General features: G+C 40.2%; 1 protein-coding gene across 2 annotated transcripts in view; it reads right to left on the bottom strand.

Annotated features, from left to right (window-relative positions):
- Window positions 1–3,839, bottom strand: part of Cers6 (ceramide synthase 6) — a 285,000-nt gene extending 281,161 nt beyond the window's left edge. For both annotated transcript variants that reach the window (XM_047545166.1, XM_047545167.1), the window contains exon 1: window positions 3,488–3,839. In XM_047545166.1, the coding sequence (XP_047401122.1) occupies window positions 3,488–3,657 (170 nt within the window). In that variant the 5' untranslated portion in view covers window positions 3,658–3,839. The remainder of the gene's footprint in view (window positions 1–3,487) is intronic.
- Window positions 3,840–24,632: the final 20,793 nt, after the last annotated feature.

The raw sequence follows: 24,632 nt of genomic DNA, 5'->3' as shown, positions 1-24,632 counted from the left end.
CAAAGTGGAGTTGGAAGAAGTATTTATTAATAATCCCTAAGAATGGTTTATTGAGCTTAAACAAGCATAAATCAAGAAAATTAATCAAAAACATGACAATGCTACACTATTAAATCATATTTTGTTCTCTGTCAACTCAACAACATAATAAAATGGCATACACTGTAATTTCCATTCTAAGAAAAACCATTCTTTTTTTTTTTTTTTAATAACAAATATTTTGTTCTGTCAATCAAGTAGTATCTACAATGGCCCTTTTGGTCCCTACCTAGAGTTAAGCAATATAAAGGCTATGCTGAAAACCACCAAGATCTGGGGTATTCATAGACTCATCCAAAAGTCATTGACCTTACGCTGTTCCACTTTTAACCAGCCATGCTGGGTTCCCATATTGCTGTCCATATGCTGCTGTAAAGTGGCATGTGCTGGCCACTATTGTCTCCACTGTCCACACCCCAACGTGGAAGTGAAAACAAAAATAGCTGTTCAGCCTGGCAATGCCCATTTAGTCAATTTATTAGTGTTTTTCTTTATAGAGACAAATACATAAGACTAAGACAGCATTCAAATCCACAATTTCAGCCTCATTTAATGGGAAATAAGAATCTTAAATAATCAAATATTTCCTAAATATGTTCTCAGCTTTGAAATAAAACAATAGAAGCATAAACAGAATAGAATCTTGAAGGAATTATTCCTATTACAAAAGCATTTCATCTTACGAAGGAATTCGCAACAGGCTTCTTTAAATAATGCTGACCATTATAGAATACCATGAAAGATTTATGCACGACATGTTAAGGGGGTACTTAAGGTGGGCTCTATCAGTGATAACATTATTGACTCATTCAGCAGAACTGATTTAGGCCCTTGATGGACACTACTGAGATGAGCACCATTGGTTGGATCCCAGGATGTGTCACTTGGGTTTGAGAAGAAGAGAAACATGCAGAATTTCTAACTCAGGATGCAACTATACTCTGAGATTGTTTTCAAGAATCAAGTGACTGAATGTTTAAAGACAGGGCTGTTACAACTACAGGAAGAGCTCAGTGTGGTGGTGCATGCCTATAATCCCAGTAACTTGGGAGGCTGACAGTAGGATCACAAGTTCAAGGCCAGCCTCAGTAACTTAGTGAGGCCCTCAGCAAACAGTAAGACCCTATCTCAAAATAAAAAATAAAAAGGGCTGGGATGTAGCTCAGTGGTACAGGAAGAAACAAAGTAGCCACCCTTCCAAAAATCAGTTGCATCCTGGGGCGTATGTGCCATATTGAACTATTATTCTGAATATGAATCATAAACTTTCGCTTTCCATACAGGTCATTAAAACACTTCTATTTGGATCAATGGCCAAAAGGAAATAACCAACTGTCTACATACTAATATGAGGACATCTGCTATGACTGATGGTTGGAAAGCAGCAGACCTCTTGTGCAAACTAAGTCAAGTCATAAGGTTATGCAAAAGCAGGGGGGAAAAAAAGGTTTAGGAAGAGGAAAAATGAACTTCCAGGCTTCAACTACCACATTAGTGTTTGCATCTTTGTTTAAAGATGGAATATAAAACAAAGCAATCTCTAAAAAAAAAACTTCCAACCTAATGAACAGCCTAGAACCACTATGGAAAAGAATGTCAGGAAAATGCAGCACTCTGCATACAGTTCACCAGCTGCCATGCTTTTGTTCTTCAAAACATAAAACTGAAGATATTTTCAGATGCATTACTTCCTAAAAGTGAATCCAACCAGAATTTATCAGGCAAAAATTATCAGATGTCATTCAGCAATTTTGTGTAAAGCCCTTACAATGTGCCAACACCAAACAACCTGCTGTTCCTGAGATTCTGCTCGTCTTTGGAGAGACTGCAAGATTAGACATGACTTCCTATTTTCTGCAAATAAACATAAGCTGTAGGAACAACTCTAAACACGCAAATACACCCACTTTTTCCCTATAAATCTCAGCACTGGATAGGATGAATGAAGTTTGTATCAGATTCCAATCAGTTTAATATGGAGGGTCTTTAAACTGTTTCCTTTGTGCATGTCAATTTCAGCATGGGGAGAGCTGATAGTTCTCCGGCAACAATACTGCCCATTGAAAAATACACCTTCCTTGAACAAAAGATACTTTTTGTTCCCATGAAGCTTTGTTGCTATTTCCAGCAACAAATGATACAAAAGATATATTCTGCAGTCTGCAGTAGTGGTTTCAGGCAAACAGATACAGCAAACAGTATACCCGAGCAAAAGCTTAAGAAACAAAACCAAGGTGAGTTGGGGGCAGGGTAGAGAGGTAGAGTGGAAGTGGGAATCTGTGGGGTTTGTTTCATTTTTAAGGTGCTGGGATGAAACCCAGGGTCTCTCAAAGACTAGGCAAAAGCACTCAACCACTGAGCTATTCTAAACCTGGAAGTGAGAATTTGTGATCTAAGAAATTCATGGTTTCCTTTATGAATGAGAAAGGAGAAAAAAAAGGGGAAGGTGATGTTTTCAGTTAAGTAAAGACAGAAGTGTGGGCCTCTGGCTAGGTTTTGTTTCAATAGCACCCAGAGAATGCACAACAGGCAAGATCTAGACTATTAACTAAGGCAGATTCAATGAGAGTAACACAAGTTTGTTCATGATACAATGGAGATATCCAACCAAATTGAAGAATCATACCAACAATTGTATGACAATTCTTTAAATTATTTTGAGTGTGTTCTAGTGCCAAGAAGTTCATATTAACAGGCCACTGATACCAATTTCATATAATCATTTTGCAAAGCTATGCACCGGTCCTGTCCTATCCTCTTGTAAGGAAACCGCTAATAACCTGGAATGTTATTGTCACCTATTTCCAAAGACTGAGGGCCTGAAGATCGGTGTCACACAAGGAAACCAAAGAGTGATCAGAAGCCAGGGCGACCCTGGAGAATACTTCTGAAGCATATTCACTACAATCTGTGGCCGGAGTGTAGATTTGGAAGTGTGCGCGGTTCCTCATGGCTCCGGGCCGCGCGTCCCGAACGTTCCTGGCTGTCAGGTGGATGGAGCCCAGCTTCGGCAGGGAAGTCCAGCCTGGCAACGCGGAGTGCCGCGCGGATGGAGAGGGCCAAGCCCCGCGGAGTGCGGCGCGTCCCGAGGCCCGCAGCCTCTCACCTTTGTTCGGCTGCCCTCGCAGCCAGGAGGGGAGAGCCAGCTAAAGAGGAGTGCGGGAGGCGACCCTAATGCTCCGCAGCTCCTCCCCGGCGCCCGGGAGGAAATCCGTAGGCAAGCCAGACCTTCCCTGGCTCCCAGAAAGCAAGTGAGACAGAGAGGTCAGCAACCCCTCCCGGAACACAAAGGTTGGGCTGTGTGGGTGAGAGCGCGGGGGCACCCGGGCGTGTGCCACGGAGCACGCGAGTGTGCGTGTGCACGCGAGTGTGTGTGTGTGTGTGTGTGTGTGTGTGCGCGCGCGCCCGTGTGCAGGGGGAGGGGAGGAGGTGCTACTGCCCTTCTTACCTCTCGAAGATAAGTCGCACCATGAAGATGCAGAAGGCCAGTGGGAAGGCGAGATAGAGGTCCTCAGCCTGCGGGAAGGTGGCTTCCTCCGTGTTCTTCAGGTCCGCCCAGGTGACATTGTGCGGGAGCCAAAACCTCTCGTTCCAGAACCAGGCTAAGATTCCTGCCATCTTGCTTTGTCCACCCCTGTCCTGCGGCTCCCGCGACCCACCGAGCTCTCTTTAGCGCAGGGCGCCCAAGGATGCGCGCCGGGTTAGCCCCGAGACTGTGCAGCCGCCGCTCCCGCCAGCCGTTGCTTGCCGCCTCCTTTGCGGCCGCTGCTCTCGAAGGCTCGCGGCGAGCCCCGGTTCTCTCCTCCCTCTGGCCGCGCTGGGAAAGGGGCCGCCTCGCCTGTCACATGGCAGCCGGGGCCGCTCGCCCTGATTGGCTCGCCCTCGCGTCAAGCAGCTAGGCACACGCGGCCAGCTCGCCCACGCCCGCAGGGCAGGGCGCAGCTGCTGCGCCCAGGGCGCAGGGCCGCAGCTCGCGGGAGTGCTGCCAACCCATGTGCTCTCTGAGTACTCGCTTTGAGCTTAGAATCCTGGTACCGGTCCCCCAAATCTGCCCCAGCCCCCAAGTTTACTTGCACATGCTCAGAACGCCGGTTCCTGCCCCAGTGTAGTTTCAGGGCTCTCGTCCACTTCCCGTGCGCCGGGAGGCGATGGGGAGGCTGGTAGGCACTGAGGCTGAACTTGGGAACCAGCCCTACACTGAGGAGGACGGCAAAAGAAGGCGCAAAGGAGACAAAAGTAGAAAGGAAAGGATCATCCACTCCAGCGCTTGGAGAGAAGGGTGAAAAAAAGGAACTAGGACAAGAGATGGTTTGGGAAGAGATTTAACACATTCTTTTCTTGGCTTCCAAAAACCACTCTTGATTTTTCTCCTGCCTTCTGCTTCATCTCCTTTCTGGTTACTCCTCACCTTAACCCCTAAAAGTTAGACTTTTGTCCTCTTCGCTTTTCTATCTGTCCTCATTCGATTGGTGATCTTACCCTGTCTCAAGGATTTCAAGACTTTCTGCATGACTTTTAATGTCATACTAATAGCGCCTGCATTTATATCTCTAGCCGTGAACTTTCTCCTAAACTTCAGGCTCCTAAATCCACTGTCACCTCCACAACTCCACCTGGACATCTATAAAAACTGCCTCATGGCCAAGCTGCAAATCTCCCACAAATCTCTCCCTCCTGTAGTCCTGACTCGGACCAAAAATGTGGAGTCATTTTTTCCCCTTCTCTCTCTCATACTCCCTTTATCATTACCACAATCTCACCATCTCTCACCACCTCTTTGTTACCATCATACCTAAACAATCAACATTCTCACCTACCCTCCTAACTTCCCGTTTCCACCTCCTCTCTCCACAGTCTGTTCTCAGCCAGAGTAATCCTGTTGAACTGTAAAATCACTCTAGAGCTCCAAGACCGTGTTCTTCTCCATCCTTACAAGGGGAAGCCAAAGTCATTACAATGCTCTCAGACATTTGACTCCATATTAACTCTCTGACCCTCATCTGCTGTCTCCCCTCCCTTATTCTTCTCTGGTCATGCTGGACTCTTTGTCCTTCCTTCTTGGAGCACATCAGCCCTGTCTTACAGCTTTTGGTTTTCTCTGTCCCTGGAACTTCTTTCCTTCAAATATCCATGCCTGCTCCTACTTTAATGTCATTCTCTCTGAGAAGCCTTCCCTTACTACCTTAGTTGATCTACAACCCTCTCTCCCCAAAGCATCCATCAACACAATATATATCTTACTTACTGTTTTATTCTCTCTCCCCCCCAGCCCCTGTACACAAATGTAACTTCAAAAAGTTTAAAGTGTATCTCTATTTTTATCCACTGTTCTACCACCAGCCCTTGAACAGAGGTGCCTACAACATAATAGCTACTCAATAAACTATTGAATTTATGAGTCAACAGTACTCTAACCTCAAACAAAATCTTCTCTATGAGAGAAAACTGTATAATTATGTTGAATATTTATATATCCATGTTAAACTCATGTGAAGAACAATGTGTTCATAAAGAAGGGATTGGTCCAACAGATATATGAAAAAATGTTCAACATCTTTAGTAATAACAGAAATGCAAATCAAAACTACCCTAAGATTCCATCTCACCCCAATTAGAATGGCGATTATCAAGAACACAACCAACAATAGGTGTTGGTGAGGATGTGGGGAAAAAGGTACACTCATACATTGCTGGTGGGGCTGCAAATTAGTGCAGCCGCTCTGGAAAGCAGTGTGGAGATTCCTTAGAAAACTTGGAATGGAACCACCTTTTGACCCAACTATCCCACTCCCTGGCCTATACCCAAAGGACTTAAAATCAGCATACTACAGAGATACAGCCACAGAGATAGAGATACAGTGTTCATAGCTGCTCAATTCACAATAGCCAGACTGTGGAACCAACCTAGATGCCCTTCAATGGATGAATGGATAAAGAAACTGTGATATTATATATATATATATATATATGTATATATATATATATATATATATATATATAATGGAATATTACTCAGTCATAAAAAATAATAAAATTATGGCATTTGCAGGCAAATGGATGAAATTGGAGAATATCATGCTAAGTGAGATAAGCCAATCTCAAAAAACTAAAGGACGAATGCTCTCGCTGATCAGCGGATGATGACACATAATGGGGGATGGGAGGGGGGCAAGAATGGAGGAAGGATGGACTGTATAGAGGGATAAGAGGGGTGGGAGGGGTGGGGGGGAAGAAAAAAAATAACAGAATGAATCAAAAACTATTACCCTAGGTAAATGTATGATTACAAAAACAGTATGCCTCTACTTCAGGTACAAACAGAGAAACAAGATATATCCCATTTGTTTACAATAAAAATAAATAAAAAAAAAAGAAGGGATTGGTCAATTTTGTGGGTGGCGAGGAGGCATCATTGAAGTGAGTTTTTACTGAGGAATAGATGTTTCTGTTCCCACTCCAGTCTACATGCTCAATTGTTCAGTGATACTTCTGACCTTCTGGAAGTTGTTTGGGACCAATCACATTCTCATAGGCCATACAGAGGAGGTTTGTTAAGTCATGTCCCAGCCTCTGTGGCAAAAGGTCATGTCATGATAGAACCTCACCTTCCAAGCCAGCCAGACTCCCTCCTTGTTTCTCATGTCACTCCCTCGTGGATAACCTAATGGTGCCTTGCCTCCTACCCCAGGGCTTCTGTGCTACCCAGAAGCTCCTTCTCAGTGTACAGCAGTATGTGTTGGCAAGTTAATGCCCTAGGGCCTGAACTTTGATCATAGGCAATGGAAGCCATGAATCAATTTTTTACTCCCTTTCTCTTCCCTGTCCCTTGAACACACCATAGCTTCAATCAGCGTCTCTGAAGTTATCCTGTGACACTTTGAGCTTTTCTCAAGGACGTGGCCAGCTCAGTAATTCCCACTCCCTTGTTTCCCCTCCCTCTTTCTCTGTTTCGCCCTCCTTCCCCCTCATTCCTGCTTCCCTAGAATTTTTCTAGAGTGGCCCAAATAGGAGAGCAGAAGAGAGCATACCTCTCCCAGTCATCGATTTTGAGAAGCTGGTGCGAATTTCAGAAACATTTTGAGAGATGGATTTTGTTGGGCAGTAGAAGGAGGATACACATCTGGGAACATATCTGGGAATCTTGCAAAAGTCTAAGAGCACATTAAAGCCTTCCTGAGTAAGTCATTTAACAATAGTACCTCTCCTACCTGTGTCACCTGACTGTCATGAAGCTCAAATGAGATAAGATATGGGAAAGGGCTTGTAAACCGTTTGCCTGTGTGCACAAGTATGGTGCAGCAAACACTGGTATGTGTCTAGCATATCTCCTTCAAGTAATGACCCCATCCAAATTATTACCTCTGAAACACAATAGAATAAAATACTTTACTTTGGACCCATTTTATTGATCCAGAGATTGGCCCAAGATAGTGCTTGTTCTGATACAGGGGTTTGGGTCAGGGCTGTCTTTCTGTGGATACTTGTATATAGGATTTTAAACTCAGGGTTTTGGCCTCCTTGCTTCATTATACACCTAGGAAAAGCAGAAGTTGGTCTACCATGAGAGAGAATAAAACAGGCCAGTAAGGTTAAGTAAAGGCCAGAGATGTACGAAGTCCTGTGAGAACATGAACTCCAGGCTCCACGTGTTACCTAGAGGTTGACTGTCCTAAAGGTTCATGAAGTAGCACATTCTTATGATAAATTCCCCTTTTTGTTCAGGCTACTGTTATTTTAATTCAAAGGAGTCCACTATCCAAGACATTCACTTAAGAACACACGTATTTAACACTCAGCTCAGGCCCTGGAGCAGGTTAGTCGTAGGAAAGAAATAGCACAGCACACCTCCCAAGGAAGCCACTTTATACCAGTGCAGGAAAGACTTCTAATTGTTGCCCCAGGAAAACAAAACACAATTTATGCATCAGAAAAATATGTAGTTCCATGAGAAAATGAATAATTGGTTGGTAAGTAGAAAAGACAGGTGAGAAAAAGGTGAAAAAATTTTGTTGTGGGGTTGTGACATTGCCTACGCTGCATATTAGGAAAGCATTCCTCATGGCCTGAATATGAAACAGCACAGGAGAATAAACCCTCTTTTCCAGGCAGCCAGAAAGTTTCAACAAAGCCAAGTTTCATTTCACATTCTCAGGTACACACCCACATTTGTGTGCTTCCACAGACATTTAGATTCACACTACAAGGAATCTCTACTTCTTGAATGCAGGCGGATAGCCAGAAGTTTCAATGAATTTCCACTATGAGTTGTATAACACAAAATTATAGTACTTGTTCCACAGAAAGAACACAAAATCTATTTGGGAGCAGGATGTGCTCACCTGAAAAGGCAGATAGATAGCAATACATAGCAGCAGCACTCAAGATGGCACTAGATATTGGAGGCTGAGTGCTCAAGTGCTTCAGATAACAAGTGCTCCCTGCTCAAAGGTGGAAGGAAACATTCTGTTTTGAAGAGATGGAACTTCAAGGAAGAGACAAAAGTGGAATCAGACTATGAAGAATGAATACAATTTAAAAGGGCATGAGCAATGGTAAAAAGAAAGATTTGGTGAGGGTGAAAAAAGACATTACTGAGACACAAGATTGCAAAAGGCCTTTAGCATGAGGCAAGGGGATACTTCCATTTATTTAGCAAGAACTGTATTTATCTGTGATTAGAGCATAGAAGCAATTCTTTAATGCTTTGCCTGGTACATGATACACTCAACTATTGTGGGTTTTTAAAATATATAAAATAAAACTATTTATTACTTAAAGCACTTGCAGTACTAAAAGTAAGCATTGAATTCAAACGCTCAATTTGTTGATTTTCAGGAATCTGGTTTTCACTGGGAATAATACAGAAATGCCACAAAACTTTAATGCTGCAGTCATTCCTCATGAATTAAAAATTTTCTTGCTGTAGTTGGCAAAGCCATCTTAAATCTACTCTCATTTTTTGCTGTCCAGTTACCAGTCTCTTGGATTTTCATTTGGAGTGGGAAGTTTTTATTTTGAGCAGGGGCACAGGCAGAATGGTTTGGGCAAGAAGTAGACATGATTCCTCCTTGCAGTTTAGAGAGTTTCCATGGCAGTACAGAACACTTTGCATCTCCTGCTATCTTAAGGAAAAAAAAAAAAAAAAACACAAGTATTTAACTCACAGCATTGGACTTAGGCTGAGTTTAGCTATAAAGTCTAAACAGGAATATTGAATATGCATTATTTGCTCAGTTCTCAAGTAGAACATGCTCCCTCACAGGCTCAATCTTTCTTACAAATGTCAAATATTGAAGATTTTTCTCCCCCTGACAGTTGCTACTTCTGAAACCCTCTTCTTTTACTAACGACCATCAGTTACTCTGGTATTCCTAGTTAAACCAAATCACTGGCTAGATTTTCTATTGTCTCTTATAATCAAAATCTGCTTAAATGTTAACCTTCCCTTTGAAACTTTAACCTATCAATGTTGCTTGAGAATCCCATTAAAATTTTACACATGCCATTGTGTTGCAAAACTACCAAAGGAAATTAAGAACCAACCAGATTATTTAACTATGCACTGTCCAGTTAGGGATTAAATTCACTTTAGTTACATGTCTATAACTTCCTAGATATGCTCTATCCAACCACGAAGGGGTTTCCTACGTGTGTATGTATATATGTGAATAGCATTTAGAGAGCAGGACATCTGAATTATTAGCCAGAAAGCCTGAGTTCTACTTTTTGCTGTGCTAACCAAAGAAAGAAAACTCAACCAATCATCTGGCTTATTTGTGGGAGGAGAAAAATACTGCTCGAAGTTATTGAATTATTGGATTCAATTACAGAAACATAGGATTTCAGGACTGTAAGGAAACTGATGTGCCAAGGAGTAAAATTCACTCTCTGTGGTCATCCAAACTATGATTAAACATCTCTGATGACAGGGAGCTTACTACCTAACAAATGGATCCATTCCATCTTGGTACACCTATGACTATTAGAAAATATATTTTTGCCAAGAACTATTTTTATTGACATGTAATCTTTGTACATATTTGTGGGGTATAGTATGATAGTTTGATGGATGTATACAATATGTAATGATCCAATCAAGGTAAGTTTCTATATGTTCTTGAGCCTGTTTTTGCTAGTCTGTTTTACTGGCCAATTTCCCTGTAACCAAGTGCCAAAACCACAGTTTTTATTTATCAAAGCTTTGGTGTTATACCTGCTAGAAAATCTTTAGTGAAGACATGATCTTGAAAAGCCTAGTGTTTTAGTCAGCTATTTCACTGCTGTGACTAAATGATCCGACCAGCATAATTATAGAAGAGGAAAAGTTTATTTGAAGGCTCACCATTTCAGAGGTCTTAGTCCATAGAAGGCTGACTCCATTCCTCAGGGCTCGAGGTAAGGAAGAACATCATGGTGGAAAAGTGTGACAGAGGAAAGCAGCTTGCATCATCAGGAAGCAGAGAGAGAGAGTCTCCAATCTCCAGGTACAAAATATATACCCCAAAGCCACGCCCCAATTCCAATCTCCTTCAGTCACACCTTACCACTTCAATTAATCCCATAAAGTAATAATTCACTGATTGAATTAAGACTCTTACATCCCATCATTTCTCCTCTGAACCTTCCTGTATTGTCTCACATGTGAGCTTTGGGGGACACCTCATATCCAAACCATAACACCTAGCAAAATCTTCTTAGTTATCATGCATATATATACATATATATGTATAAATATACTTTTATATAGTAGGGATAGTATTTTATGTTGGCTAGATGGATCTAAAATGCAAGGACAAAATTCATGTCTAGTCATGTCATCTTGAACAAAATAGCACTGTGCATGTGACTAATCTCTTCTACATAAAGTTATTAGGAATATCTAAGTGATATTCCACATCACCCAGGGTTTCATGCATCTGTGACAACAAAAAAGAACTTTCCTGCAGAACGATCAACCATTTTCCTGATTTATAGAGAATTCTCTATGCCTTTCAAATTCAAAAGACTGGTTTGTATTCCTGAATAATTTAATAAGTAGACATCATGGGAACCATCAGTTGGCTCTATAGATAACAGAAAAAAAATTAAGACTCTTGAAGTTCAAGTCACAACATGAATGACCTTAATATATATAGTTTCCTGCATAAAACAAAACAAAACAAAAATGTGAAAACAAGCAGAAAACAGAAAAGCCACATTAGACACAGAAGTTGGATGGTTATCTAGAACGCATTTATTGCTAAATTATTTCATGCCAAATTGTAGTTCTGAATGATAGGCAATTCAGATTCATTGCACAACAAGGTTAGACGTTACGATGGGTCACAGAGCTGTGGAGTTACTTGAGAAGAAGTACAACTATTAAATCTGTGGATGTTAAGAATGTGCATGTTCTTAAAATGTAGGGACTACAAGCTCAAATGACTTCAGGCGCCAGATGGGTAACAAAATGAATGGAACAGGGCAGAAGAAAGAAGAGAGAGATTTGACAAACATTCACATTGTCCTTTCCCTCTTCTTCCTTTCGATATTTGTTTGTTAAAATCTATAGCTATAGGCAAGTCAAACATTAAGGACCAATGTTCACAGCTTTCAGTTATTTCCATGTCTTCCAAATAAAGTACTGTATTCACAGAGAAGGCCATAAGTTTAAAGAAATCCTTTTTTTTTTTTTTTTATGGGATTTATCCAGAGAGTAACATTAGGATGGTGGGGAGCATGGTAATGTCAAGGAAACACTTGGTAAACATGTTAAGAGCACCAAGTTTGGAGATATATGCATACACACACACACACACACATATATGCAGAAACATATATGTATATGTATACATATATATGTTAAATACACACACACACACATATATGTTTAAGCACAGGCTTTGCTGAGCATAAGTGATTTTCCTTAGAAGAATTAGCCCTTGACCTTCACCTCTTGTTTTACAAGTCCAAAAGAAATAAAATTACACACTACATGGGACTAATATAAGGATATTATAAATTGTTTAATATTTAAAAGAAGGCTGCTACCATTATTATTATTATTATTATTATTATTATTATTATGTATTGTTACAATGTGGCAGATTTTTTTCCTTATTGCAGGGATGGAAGACACAGACTTTGTTGAGATCTGCCTTCCAGTCATCTCAAAGTAAAGGCCCACAATGACTGAAACAGTTGGCTTTGACTCAGCAGAGGAAGTGAAGACAAATAGATCATTGGGAGATGTGATACGTGGGTCTCAATGTTTGAAGTGCTATCAGAGGGTACAATTTGGTTTGATTTGAGTAAATTTAGAGGAAATAACCTTGGACAATTGGCCAAAATACCTGAAAGGCTAATTTTTTCTTCATAGAAGAAATCTTTAAAGCTGACCAAAAATAAATCTGTAACCCCAGGCAAGCAGTCAGCTTCTTATCACAGAGTATTCAGGCCACCAGGTAGAAATTATAATCTGAAGGTTTTTGAAGTTGATCCTGTTCAATGATTTCATCTAGTAATACTTATCTAGTCCTCAGAAACTTCACATTAACCATTTCAAAAGGGGGAAGAATGGAAGCCAAAAAGAGAAATGAAATTATGCAAGAAAGTGTGATAAAGAAAGAAGATACAGGAAGTAGTGCAAAGAAATACTGTTAGAACAATTATTGATCTATCATCTGTTGGCAACTAAAATAGATTGTTTTAATGATGACATTGAAATTGTGATTCTAAAATTATTTTAAACCTTTATATAGTATCATCATAGTGACTTAATCAAGTTTTAGGTTCATATAGAACCTTAAAGTAATTTTAAACAAAATCTTACACCTTTAGAGAATGCCTAATGTCTTTAAGAAGACCACTCTGGAAAGAATTCAGATTCTTTATCAGAGGAATGAGAAATATCAGGGTAAGCACTAGTCTACTGTGGTAATGAAAAAAAAAAAAAAAAAGGTCAGTGGTTTGATGCAAGAAAAGGTTATTTCTCATTCAGTCTGGATGTCCAATATGAATTACAAGGGACCTCATTTTAATCAGAGATTCATGGCAGCAAAATTTCTATCTTAAATACACTTTTGTGATTACTACCACAGAAAAAAGAGGCATGATACATCACCTACTGGTGCTTAAAAACCCAGAAGTGACATTGCTTCCAATGCTTGCATTTTATTAGCCAAAGCAAGTCAGAGCTAGGTCTAACTTCAAAGTGGAACGTGGACATTCATGCCAACTACTGAAAAATATCAATTTCAACTTACTTGTTTCTTGATACTGTGGCTAACAGAGAACACTGTATAGTTTAGTAGTTGAAAGTATGGGCTCCAAGTTATATGTCTGTGCTTGGAGTTAGAGTCACTGTTCACTAGTTACATGACCATTGGTAGGTAAACAACCTCTGTGCCCCAACCTCCTATTAAAGCAGTACAAAGAAAACAGCACCTACTTCAGAGGGTGGTTGTGAGTTTATAATGAATATAAAGCACATAATAGCACCATGCATATGGTCAGTGTCCAATAAACTGTAACTCCACTTATTTTGCTGGTAATAAGGAGGAGGAAGAAAATACAGAAGACAAGGAGGAGAGGAAGGAGGTATCATGTTTTCACTTCCAAATCCCAGACTACAGTACTCTAGGATGAATGAACTTCAGGCTCAGAATTCATTCTTCATTCAACACACAGTTGCAAAGCTCAGGGCCAAGTACTAAACATTGGCAGGCACAAGAAACACAGCACTGCTGTTATGCAGCTTATTGTTCAACAGGATGTGTATAAAGAGATAACTAACTGACTCAGGCAAAAGTCTCCCCATTTTTTAGGTGTCCTCATCAGTCAAATGCCTACTGTTCCACATTTAAATCGTCTTGCCATCCTATGTCTCTGACTGCCCCCACCCCCATTGCTTGCATATTCACATCAAATGTACGCTCTGGACTTCCAGAACTTTTACTGTTTGCTGTCTCTAGATACTGGCAAGTTTGTTTGCAAGCCTAGATCCCCATATTTCTTGGCTTTACACACCTGACCTAACCTCTTACCCCATTTTTCTGTTACCCAAGATCTCTGAGAGCAAAAACTCAAGTGTCTGATTATAAGGCAATGAACTAATACTTGAGGACATCTTCTGTTCTAGATTCCTGCTGTATTAGAGGGTAGAGGGAAAAAGAAAGAAAGCAAAAAATTAAAGAAGGAAAAGAAAAAGTAGGAGGCAATTATTGTCAGACAGAATTATGCTTAATAAGTAGAAATTTAAAAATTATAAATCCAAGGAAATAAAACATTTCTTACTTTACACCAAGTCTTGATGTTCAAAGGGTTATATCAGAATATGTTGATAGCTGCCTGCAGGTTCACATGGGAAAAAAAAAATCAAAGGACTCAGGCCACATGGTTATAATGGCAGTTCCACTTCTCTCACACTTTGAATATTATTCTATGAATTACCAGCTTCCCTCCCTAGTACTTTGATCATAATTCTATGCTATTTTTAATAGTGGGAAATTAGACATCAGAATTCACTTCACACTCTCTAAGAACTGATACTAGATCAAATGATTATGTTCTTCCTTTCCCTCATCAGTTACTGGAGTTCAAGTTCATTCTCATGTGTAGATTTAAGAAAAAGAATAGAACTTCAAAGGTAGTCTTGCAATAAATGTTCATCACTAATTTTGCCTTCAGAAGTGCTTTTACAGCAAATGTTCTTTCCAGAACTAAAATAATCATCATTGGCAACCATTAATATCTATTAAATTAGTCTCTAAATGCCCACATTTGGGAAGTACAAATAATTTTAAAAGTCTTTCCTCTCAGATTAAAAAAAGTATAAATCTATGTAATAACCAAACAGATCAACCCACTGTCATTGTTAAATTAAATTCAGTGCAGCATAGATGCTTAAGTAGGAGAATCATACCATAAATATTCCAAAGAATTAATTGATCTTACTTAATTGAATCTGAGGCCAATAAACGATAACACCTCCTGCTACCTTCATCATATGTGATGTTGTAAGCCATCAACTTCCTGTGATGGATGTGTCTAGACTGAGTCATTGCTATTTGTCTTGAATTTTTATGATCTCTAAATTCTCTTAAACTTTACAATGTAATTAATATACAGCATAACCAGCATTTAGAAAAAACAAGCGTTCAGAATCTACACAAATGTATGTTATTAGAAGACTTAGGCACTCTGAATTCACCAACTATATGTTTTTCAGAATACCTCCCCAGTGATTGCTACAAAATTATTAACAAAAATCCAGAGGCCCTGGAGTTTCTTAAATGCTTATGAATGATTTGGCTTAAAAGATTTTTGCAGTCCTCATTTGCATTGTAAAACTGACTTCAGCTTGAAGTTACAGAGAAATTTAAAAGCTTTTGACATGGCAAATTGCCATAAGAATATTTTTCCTGTGGGGAAACAAAACCTTAAATGTGCTAATTAAGGGTGCTTAATATCCCTCAAAATTAATTCTTTGTTACCTGCAGTGGTTCAGTTATTCCCTTATGGAAAACTTGGATACGCCCCATATATGTAGCAGTTGACCATTCTCTGATACTGAGCCAAAAGCCACTCCAAAAGCACTTCTCATACTTTTGGCTATGGAGTGGCAGCCAAAGAGAGAAAGAGTTTAGGTGTCACAATAAAACAGTAAGACAAATATTCACTGGTCATTTACAAGATCAGTATCATTAAAAAGAACCTTCCAGAAAAAGCTCTTTATGTCTGTTATAGTCTGAATCTAGAATGTCTCCCAAAGGCCCATGTGTTAGTCTTGGTCCCCAGAAGGCTCAAGGGAAGGTGGGACTTTTAAGAAGTGGACCTTGCCCAGTCAGAGTCAGATGCTCCCTGTGGGCAAAAGGTAACAAACAAGTAAACCAGTAGACATACAAGAAGGTTCCAGATGGACTATATTATTGAAAACAATAAAATGGGGTGATTACATAGAGGTCTGGGTTCCCAGAGGAAGTGATATGTGAACTCACAATGTGCGCCAACATTTAGAGATTTTTGTTGTGTCCCATAACTGTATGGAGCTACCCGATCCAAGAATTCCACTAGAAACAATAGTTACCTGGATAGCAGAGGAGGTAGGACTTTGAAGAGGTAGGGCCTAGTGGGAGATCTTCAGGTCATGGGGGGCCCTGGAATGGGACCCCAGTCTTTTCCTCTTCCTCTTTACTTCCCAGTCATAAAGTGAGACCTACCATGTGCTCTGGCCATGATATGTCACCATAATAATCCCAAACAAGGGCGGCAATAGATCATGGACTGAAACCTCTAAAACTGGGAGCCAAAATAAACCTTTCCCCCTAGTAAGTTAATTATTTCTGATATTTATTATAGTAACAGAAAGCTAACTAATAGCAATAAAAATGGAAGAAGACAGGGAATGTAACTTAGTATTAATGAACACTATAATTCAGCACTTGCCTAGCCTTGGGTTTGATCCCCAGCCTCACCAGCAAAAAAAAAAAAAAAAAAAAAAAAACGGAAGAGAAAGGCTGCAACTAGGTCATTCTAACTAAGCTCTAACCACTGAGAACATTCAACCAACCCTGACACCTTTCCTACCAGTAAGCAGCCTGCCCTTTCCACAAAAGTAGAAATCAAATGACCTCAAAGGATACTGGTTGAACTAAGAGATAACTAACCATGCACAAGACTGTTTGTCTTAAATAATAGATGAGTGTTATCTGGGGAACTGTTGTTTTCTGTGGAATTCTTCTTGAATGAGGTAGCTCCATATAGCTATGGGACACAACCAAAAGCTCTAAATGTTGGCACAATTGTGAGCTCACATGTCACTTCCTCTGAGAATCAAGTCTGACCCTAAATTCTAAGAGGGCTACCTCTATCTAATCACCCCTTTTATAGACTTCACATTACATGTGGCCATCTGGAACCTTCTTGTGGGTTTACTTATTTAGCTGTTTGTTACAGGTAAATAAGTTTGTTCCCACCAGGTGGATGTGATCATGGCTGGGCAGGTCCCTGACTGTCTTGGTCACCATCTGGTTTACTCCACAGCTTAGGTAGCACTTTGGCAGATGGTGGCTGCTCAGTAAATCATTGTTGAATGAATGGAAGGCAGATTTTTCTTAATCAAATGATAATGCAGGCAATGCAGGCCCCATGTATTCAATCAGAATAAGTGGGTGTGAAGCTGAAATCACATGTGCACACACAAAACTTCACACTTAAACTGTCCATTTCCGGTGAGCCTGACCACTTAACCAGACTGAGTGGAGATGGAGTATGAGATGAGCACTTGGCAGGACTGGCTCACGGCACTTTTGGTGTCATTCTTCTGGGCTGTAATGTTCACATCTCAACCCTAGTGTGTGCTGTCTCTCCACAAAATCTATAGATCTCATTTGGGGTAGATTTAATAAGCGCTCATAGACTATCTTGCTCTGGTTTGAATCTGGAATGTTCCTCAAAGGTTCATGAGTTGAAGGCTTGATTCCCAAAGCAGCAATGTTCAGAGGTGGGGCTTTTAGGAAATGATTGGATCTTGAGGGCTCTAACCTCATCAGTGAATTAATCCATTGATAGATTCATAATCTGAGTGGACTAGTGGGAGATGGTAAAAACTGTAGGAGGTAAGACCTAGCTGAAGGGAGTAAGCCTCTGTGAGAACTATATTTTGTCCTCAGCACCCCCTCCTACCCCACCTCAGTAAGGTGAGTAGCTTTGCTTTGCCATGTTCCTCCACCATGATGTAGGGCCTCACCACAGGCCTATTGTAATGGAACCAGTGAACCACAGGCTGAAATTGTGATTTTTCTCAAGTATTTAGTCACAGCAATGGAAAGCTGACTAACACACACACTTTAACTATTATTATGAGAATGTGGCATTAATATGAGAATGTGACAGAATACTTCAGGGGATAGGGCAGCTCAGTGCTGACAACAGGACTTAGAATGGCTTAGCTTAAATACTGATATGCAATTCATGCTAATACACATCTGTCTTACAAACCTGGAGGTAGTTTCTTATAAGTCTGGGGCTGAGGAAAAAACTGAGGGATACCATTAGGTTCTCCATAACCAGGGCCCAGGGAGGTTAAGTGAGGTTCTACTCCCTTCAGTTCCTGAAACTCACAGTATAGTAAAATTAATAATAACAATAATAACTCTTCAAAATTACAAACTTGGCCATTGCAGAGGCTATTTAAATGAGTATCATTAGCACACACAGGCACAATGCAATGTAAATCATGCCATCATAAGATCTGTCTCAAAAGAAAGCTGAATCATAGAGCAAAATGGTTGGTATAGTCTGGTACAAATACTTAAGGCACATGGGGAGAGCCTTTTCCCTCTAAAGCTGTTCGTGAGTCTCTGGAACAGTAGGACTGATTACCCTCTGACCCACATTTGAAAGGTCAAATGTCTACATTTGAGACATTTCATAAACTTCAGAAGTCTTGATCAAATGCCAGGAGTATTTGATTAATTTTAACTTTCCTAAACATGGGGATAAGGCTTTCTATGCCTTTTTTTTTTCGCCACCATAATTAAGTAGTCAACCAACAACTGTTTTGACTGATGGACTGTTTCAAGCTGCATGGCGGAGCTATTCAACAACTCAGGTGCATTATGGCAGCCCCTGAGGAATTAGTCTATAAATTGGTCAATTTGAAAGAAAAAAATTTCACTGAGGTTAAAAGGCTATTCTATCTTCTTGCAAGATCTGAGTTCACCCTGTCTTACCTATTAGGCAGCAGATAGAGTCATCAGCTTAGGCTTTCTAAGGTGGTGAAGGTAAAGAGATAATATAGTCCTAGCAGGCATTGTTTTCCGAGACTCCAGACGATTCTCAGAAAAGCAAAGTAACTAGGATTCAGCTCTTTGTAGATCTCAGTAAAGAGAGCCACTTCTCTTCAGTATCAAAAGGAATAATGAATCTTTAGACAAACTTTGTGTCTTAAGCTTTAAAAATAATGAGAATTTTGTTTCATTTTGTCAAGGCTAAAAATAAAAGGATGAGGGGCTGGGGTTGTAGCTTAGCTTGGCTTAGCTTAGTTTAGCTTAGCTTGTCTGGGAGGCTATATCCATGAAGTAACCCTCGCTCTGGCCTTCTCCTTCAGGCTACTTTCAGGCCTGCAGTGGACTAGTTCTCTTCCCACACTTATTCTTCCCCTTTATGAACCTTTGCCCTCTCCAGGAATGACAACATTTGGTTGAAACTTAGGCACAAATCTCAACCTTTTTTTCTTTCCCTGTACCATTGGAAAATATCAAAGAAACATGAGAGTCACTGGAAAGACAAAGCCACAAAAATCCAACTCCAGGAAACAAAATAGTACTCTGGAGGTAGAAGATGAGACTTTCATGGATTCCTGCCCAGTGTCTGTGGCCTTCCCTTGGGGCTTCCCCAACCAACTTGGCAGTTTGTAAGATGAATTCAGAAGACCCATCCATTTCAGGGGTTATAGGAGCCAGCCCATACCTGAAACACCTACGATGTAATTCTGCCTCTCTCTGTGAAAAAGGCTCTGTGCGGCTCCTCCTGTCTGAAGGACAAATTCAGACTCCTTTTGGGACAGCAGGGTCCATCATGATTGGATTTCCATCTCTCATTCCTGATCCATCCTTTGAGGCTCTTGCCCAAACATCTAAATTTCCACCCGACCCAACATCTCAATCTTCCTCTCTCCACATTATGCATCTCAACAGGCCTTTTATTCTCCCCTTCATACTGTTTCCTCCTTAATACCATTCTCCTTTTTTCTTCTCTACCAATCACAATTGTATTTGTAAGCTAATTCAATTCTCAAAACTCAACTCCTGGAATTTTTCCTAGATTGCATCAGAATCAGAACAAATCTCTCCCTGTCTGATGTTACCAGAGGACTCTTGGAGCATTCCCAACATCATGATATCTTCTGATATCATGATATCAAACCATGGGCTCCCTCAGGCCAGGACTAACTCTTATGTCATTTTTGTCATCCCAGAGCCTAGCATGGATTTGTGGTTTATAACGTTTTGTCTTTATAAAATGGACTTCTTAGGAAAGCAATGACTAGCAGTTCAGATGTACATTAATCATCTTTTTATCTCTGTGACAAAATCCCTGAAATGACCAGCTTTTAAGAAGGAATGGTTTAATCTTGGTACACGTTTTCAGAGGTTTCCGTTCATGGTTGGTTGTTTCTACTGTTTTGGAGCCTGTGGCAAGACAACAGCATAGCAGGGAGTGTGCAGTGAAGCAAAGCTGTTCACCTCATGGCAGTCAGGAGACAAAAAGAGAGAGGAAGAGATAGTGTCCCAGCATCCCTTTCAGGGGCATGCCTCCAATGACATAACCTCCTTCTACTAGGCCCCACCTCTTAAAGGTTCCACCACTTTACAGTAACACCACAGGCTGGCAACCAAACCTTGAGTGCATGGGCCTTTGGGGTGGGGCATTTAGGATCCAAACCATAAAAAGAAGTAAGAATACTTGGTAGAAATCCCAAGTTTCTTCATCTGAAAAAACTGGAGTATTTTTTTACATACATACATAACAGTACCTACTTCACACAGCTCTTGGAAGAACTAGATGATAGCATTTAGCATAGTGCCCAGCACTTATTATGAATTTAATATGCTACATCTCCCTAACTGGACCATCTCCTTCTTCCTTTTTTTCTTCATTCTGTTCCTCCTCACTACCATTACTGTTATTCCCATTATTCTCCTAAAATCTTAAGGGAAAGAACAGCAGTGGAACATAAAGCCTTCTGCTTCTTCTCTTTGAGCAGTCTCCCATATCTAGAATACGTCTTAGGAAGAATTTTCTCTGCTTGCAAAGAGTTCTGAAGCTGTGACCCAGTGTGACCTTGATATATTGATAGTGTAAAAAGAAACCTGAGAAACTTTTCCTTTGTTTTTTTAGCTTTGAGCAGTGCATAAAAAAAGAATTTCTCTTTGGGTTAGCCGCTCTTTTGTTTTGGGAAAACTTTCTCACTATTCTTTGAGATCTACCAGTGAAAAGTAAACGTCCACCTACTGTTTTGGCAGAAACACCATGAGGTCACCAATAATCAGGAGAGCTCTGCGTAGCCATAGAAGTCAGAGTTTTTGTTTGTTATGTAAGTTCTTGTATTTTTGAGCTGAGCTTCTTCCTGTACACTTTATTGCAGGTGTGTTCATTTGTTTGTTGTTGGAAAGGAAAAAGATAAATGTTCCTCATCCTGGCAGAAGCGATTTTGGAGAGCAAGACTGAATTGCCTTTTCCTGGATACTTAGGGCCGTGGGATAGGATGAACAGTTTTTGCTGTTTTATTAGCCTCAGTGACAGGCAATGAGAATGATGTGGGCATAAAGTTGAAGGATCAGATTTCATGAACCCTGTCACTCTCTGGGAAAAACAAAGCTACTTCTCTGCATAGGAGGTAAGACAAAGTGTGTCCCAGAAGAGAGATGTAGGCCTTCGCTCCATCTCTATGCAGAACGATCTCTCCAGTGTTCCCAGCAACAACTGGAAGGGAGAAGACCAAACTCCTTTGCCACAATGTTCTCGGAATTCTCACCGTGGGCAGATGAAATAAAGACATGGCAGCTATTATGTGTAGGGCTAGACGATTTTGTGGGCATGTGAGATATACCCCTTTTGGGACTGTAGGAATAGTACGAAAGAAAGGGACACACCTCAGGGCAAACAGTGCTGGAATTATTAGAGGATTTAGCACTTGTAGTTTGGACATTAATATTATTGTGATTGCATATTACCACTGCCACTCAAGGTTTATCATGTTTGTGGCACAGTTTTTATCATGAAAATTGATTTATGTTATTTTAAATTTATCATATACAAAATTTAAGCTGGAAAGAATTGGGGTGGTAAAAAATATAATATTGTGGATTTTTAAAAAGAGAATGAATTCTGGAAACCAGATTTCTAGTTTGGCTTTCCTTTTTACTAATTGCATGATTGCAAACTAATCCTTTTTAAGACTTTGTTTTTTCATCTGTAAAATATAGGTGTGTGGTAGATTGTATTTTCTAAAAGATGGCTGCACTGGTACATATAGCATCCCACATACTGTTCTAATGAAGTGACATTGACATTCCTTCATCAAGAAAGGGAGGTCTCTATTCTCTTTTTTTTTTTTTTTTTTTGCGGTGCTGGGGATCAAACCCAGGGCCTTGTGCTTGCAAGGCAAGCACTCTACCCACTGAGCTATCTCCCCAGCCCTCTATTCTCTTCCCTTGAACTAGGATTAACTTTGAAACTGACTCAATCAACAGAATGTGGCAGGAATGATGTGGCTCCCAGATAAGTCATGCCTTGCTCTGACTCACACTCTTTCTCTCTCACCTCCCCTCATCACATTGCCTTTGGAACCCAGTTGCCATATTGTGAGGAAGCCCATACTACATGGAGAGGCCATGCATGGGTGCCCCACCCAAAGACCCCAACTGACAGCCAGTATTAACTGCCAGATAAAAGGTGATCCCAGGGCTCAGTCTTCAAGTTCTCCAGTTAAAACCCCAGAGCTCAAGGTGCAAAGACAAATATTATTTTCTGTCTGAATTCCTGATCCATAGGAACTGTAAGGAATAATAAATGATTACTGTTGTTAGTTCCTAAGTTTTGTGGTAATCTCTCTTTCATCAACAGATAATTAAGTTAAAGGGTAATCATAGCTAATCCTTGGTGATGTTATGAGGATTAAAAGAACTAATAAGTGCTCAATGTTAGCTATTTTATTATAACAGAAAAAAGAAAAAAACAACAATCAAGCAAAACTTCAAGGTGAATAAGGGCTTTCAGTACATACCTTCTTCTAGTTCTCTTAACAGATAATCAGGGGAAACAGAAGTTGAAACGCACAAAGAACTGATTTAGAAGCCAGAAGTCTGTGGAGTTTGCACTTGAATCAACAGTCATGTGCAGGCTTTGTTTTACTCCTCTACAGGAAATCCTCTTAAAACTCCTGCAGTCAGAACCTCGGAAAGGAAGACAGAATAAATTTGTTGGGCCACTACATTATCTGGGCCCCTTACAACCATTAGCTCACCATCTTGTGGTCCCCAAAAGAAGCTAGCTTCTGTGTGAAATTATAATTCTCTCTCCAATTACCCTTCGAGTAACCTATCACATGGTGATCTAATATTAGTTTCTTGGAATATTTCAGTAAGATATTAGATGCCATAAAACCAGACTGCTTTAATGGGAACTTGGGGATTTGCCAAGCTTGTCCTGCATCACTAAGGAAATTGCAACTACATCATCTTCAGAATTTGCTCAAGTTTCCACAGCCATCTTTAATTTTGTTGTATATATAGGCCATGAAATACTTTCCTGGGGTTTCCAATGACCAAAGGATTTCAACAGGATAAGGAAAGACACCAACCCATTTCTACTTCTAAAATTCCACTCCCCCCATGCAGAAAGGTCATAAAATATGATAAAGTCAACTATGGAATAAGGACAGTGAAGAACCAACCAAGCAATACTTTTTTCTGTTCCCGAATATGTGCTGTGCAGCATTTGGGATTCACTCAGTATAAGCAATTACTTTATAAGCAATAATGTGAAGAGAGAGGCAAGACCTTAATGGTGGTGCTCCTGGCATAGTATCCAAGAAAAAGATTTTGGGGTTAAATGCCATTTTAACATCCTTTAAATCATTCTTTAACCCTGCTGATATTCCACAGACCAGTAAAATTAGATACCACAGGCTGTGTGCTTTTTCTTGTTCTTGGTACTATACTAGTTTATAATAAGAGAGGCTGACCTGTCATCCAATGACCACGCCTTGCCCACTGCACAGCAGTACCTCTTAGTGTTGGCTGATGTCCACCTGCACTCAGCATGTCTAAAGCTACTCATCCTAAAGACTGAACTTCAGTGTCACTTCCTCTCACATAGTTTTCTGCTCACCATGACCCTATGTGCCCCACCCCACCCCCACTCCTTTCTAGACTTCAGTAGCAGAGTTGTCCAACAGAAATAATACAAACCACAGAGGTGATTTTGACTGTGCTAGATCTCACATAAAAAGATTTTAGAAAGGTGAGATTAATTTTGGGCTGGGGTTGTGGCTTACTGTAGAGTGCTTGCCTAGCACGTGTGAGGCACTGGATTTGATCCTCAGCACCACATAAATAAATAAATAAAATAAAGTTATAAAAAAAAGAGGAAACTTTTTTTTTTTAAAAGTGAGATTATTCAATCATGTACTTTAACCCAATATAGCCTTATCACGTCATCATGTAATCAATATAAAAATATTGACATGCTTTGCATTTTTTTTTTTTACAATCTGAGAAATGTGGTGTATTATTTACACTTCTGGTGCATCTCAGTTAGGACTACCACATTTCAAATAATAACCAATTAACGAATGGCTATTCTATTGGATAGTACTGTTCTTTGGCATTTAGCTCATGTTTCTTCCATCATATTTTATGTAATGTAGGTTTCTTAAGGTCAGGAAGTGGGGGCAATCTGTTTGTTTTCCAGCATCTTCAGAATACCATGCTTAATAAGTCTTTGAGTCAATGCGTGAGTCAAGAAAACAAGGGGAAGGGAAGTGTCTGTACCACATCAAGGCCTGGGGAGCTCTCACAAAGCACAAGCCATCTTTGCACAACAGT

The sequence above is a fragment of the Sciurus carolinensis genome, chromosome 3 (assembly GCF_902686445.1).
Source record: "Sciurus carolinensis chromosome 3, mSciCar1.2, whole genome shotgun sequence".
In the NCBI taxonomy this organism is placed as follows: Eukaryota; Metazoa; Chordata; class Mammalia; order Rodentia; family Sciuridae; genus Sciurus; species Sciurus carolinensis.
Note: the sequence above shows the minus strand (reverse complement) of the source record. Positions and strands in the feature narration are given on the sequence as shown.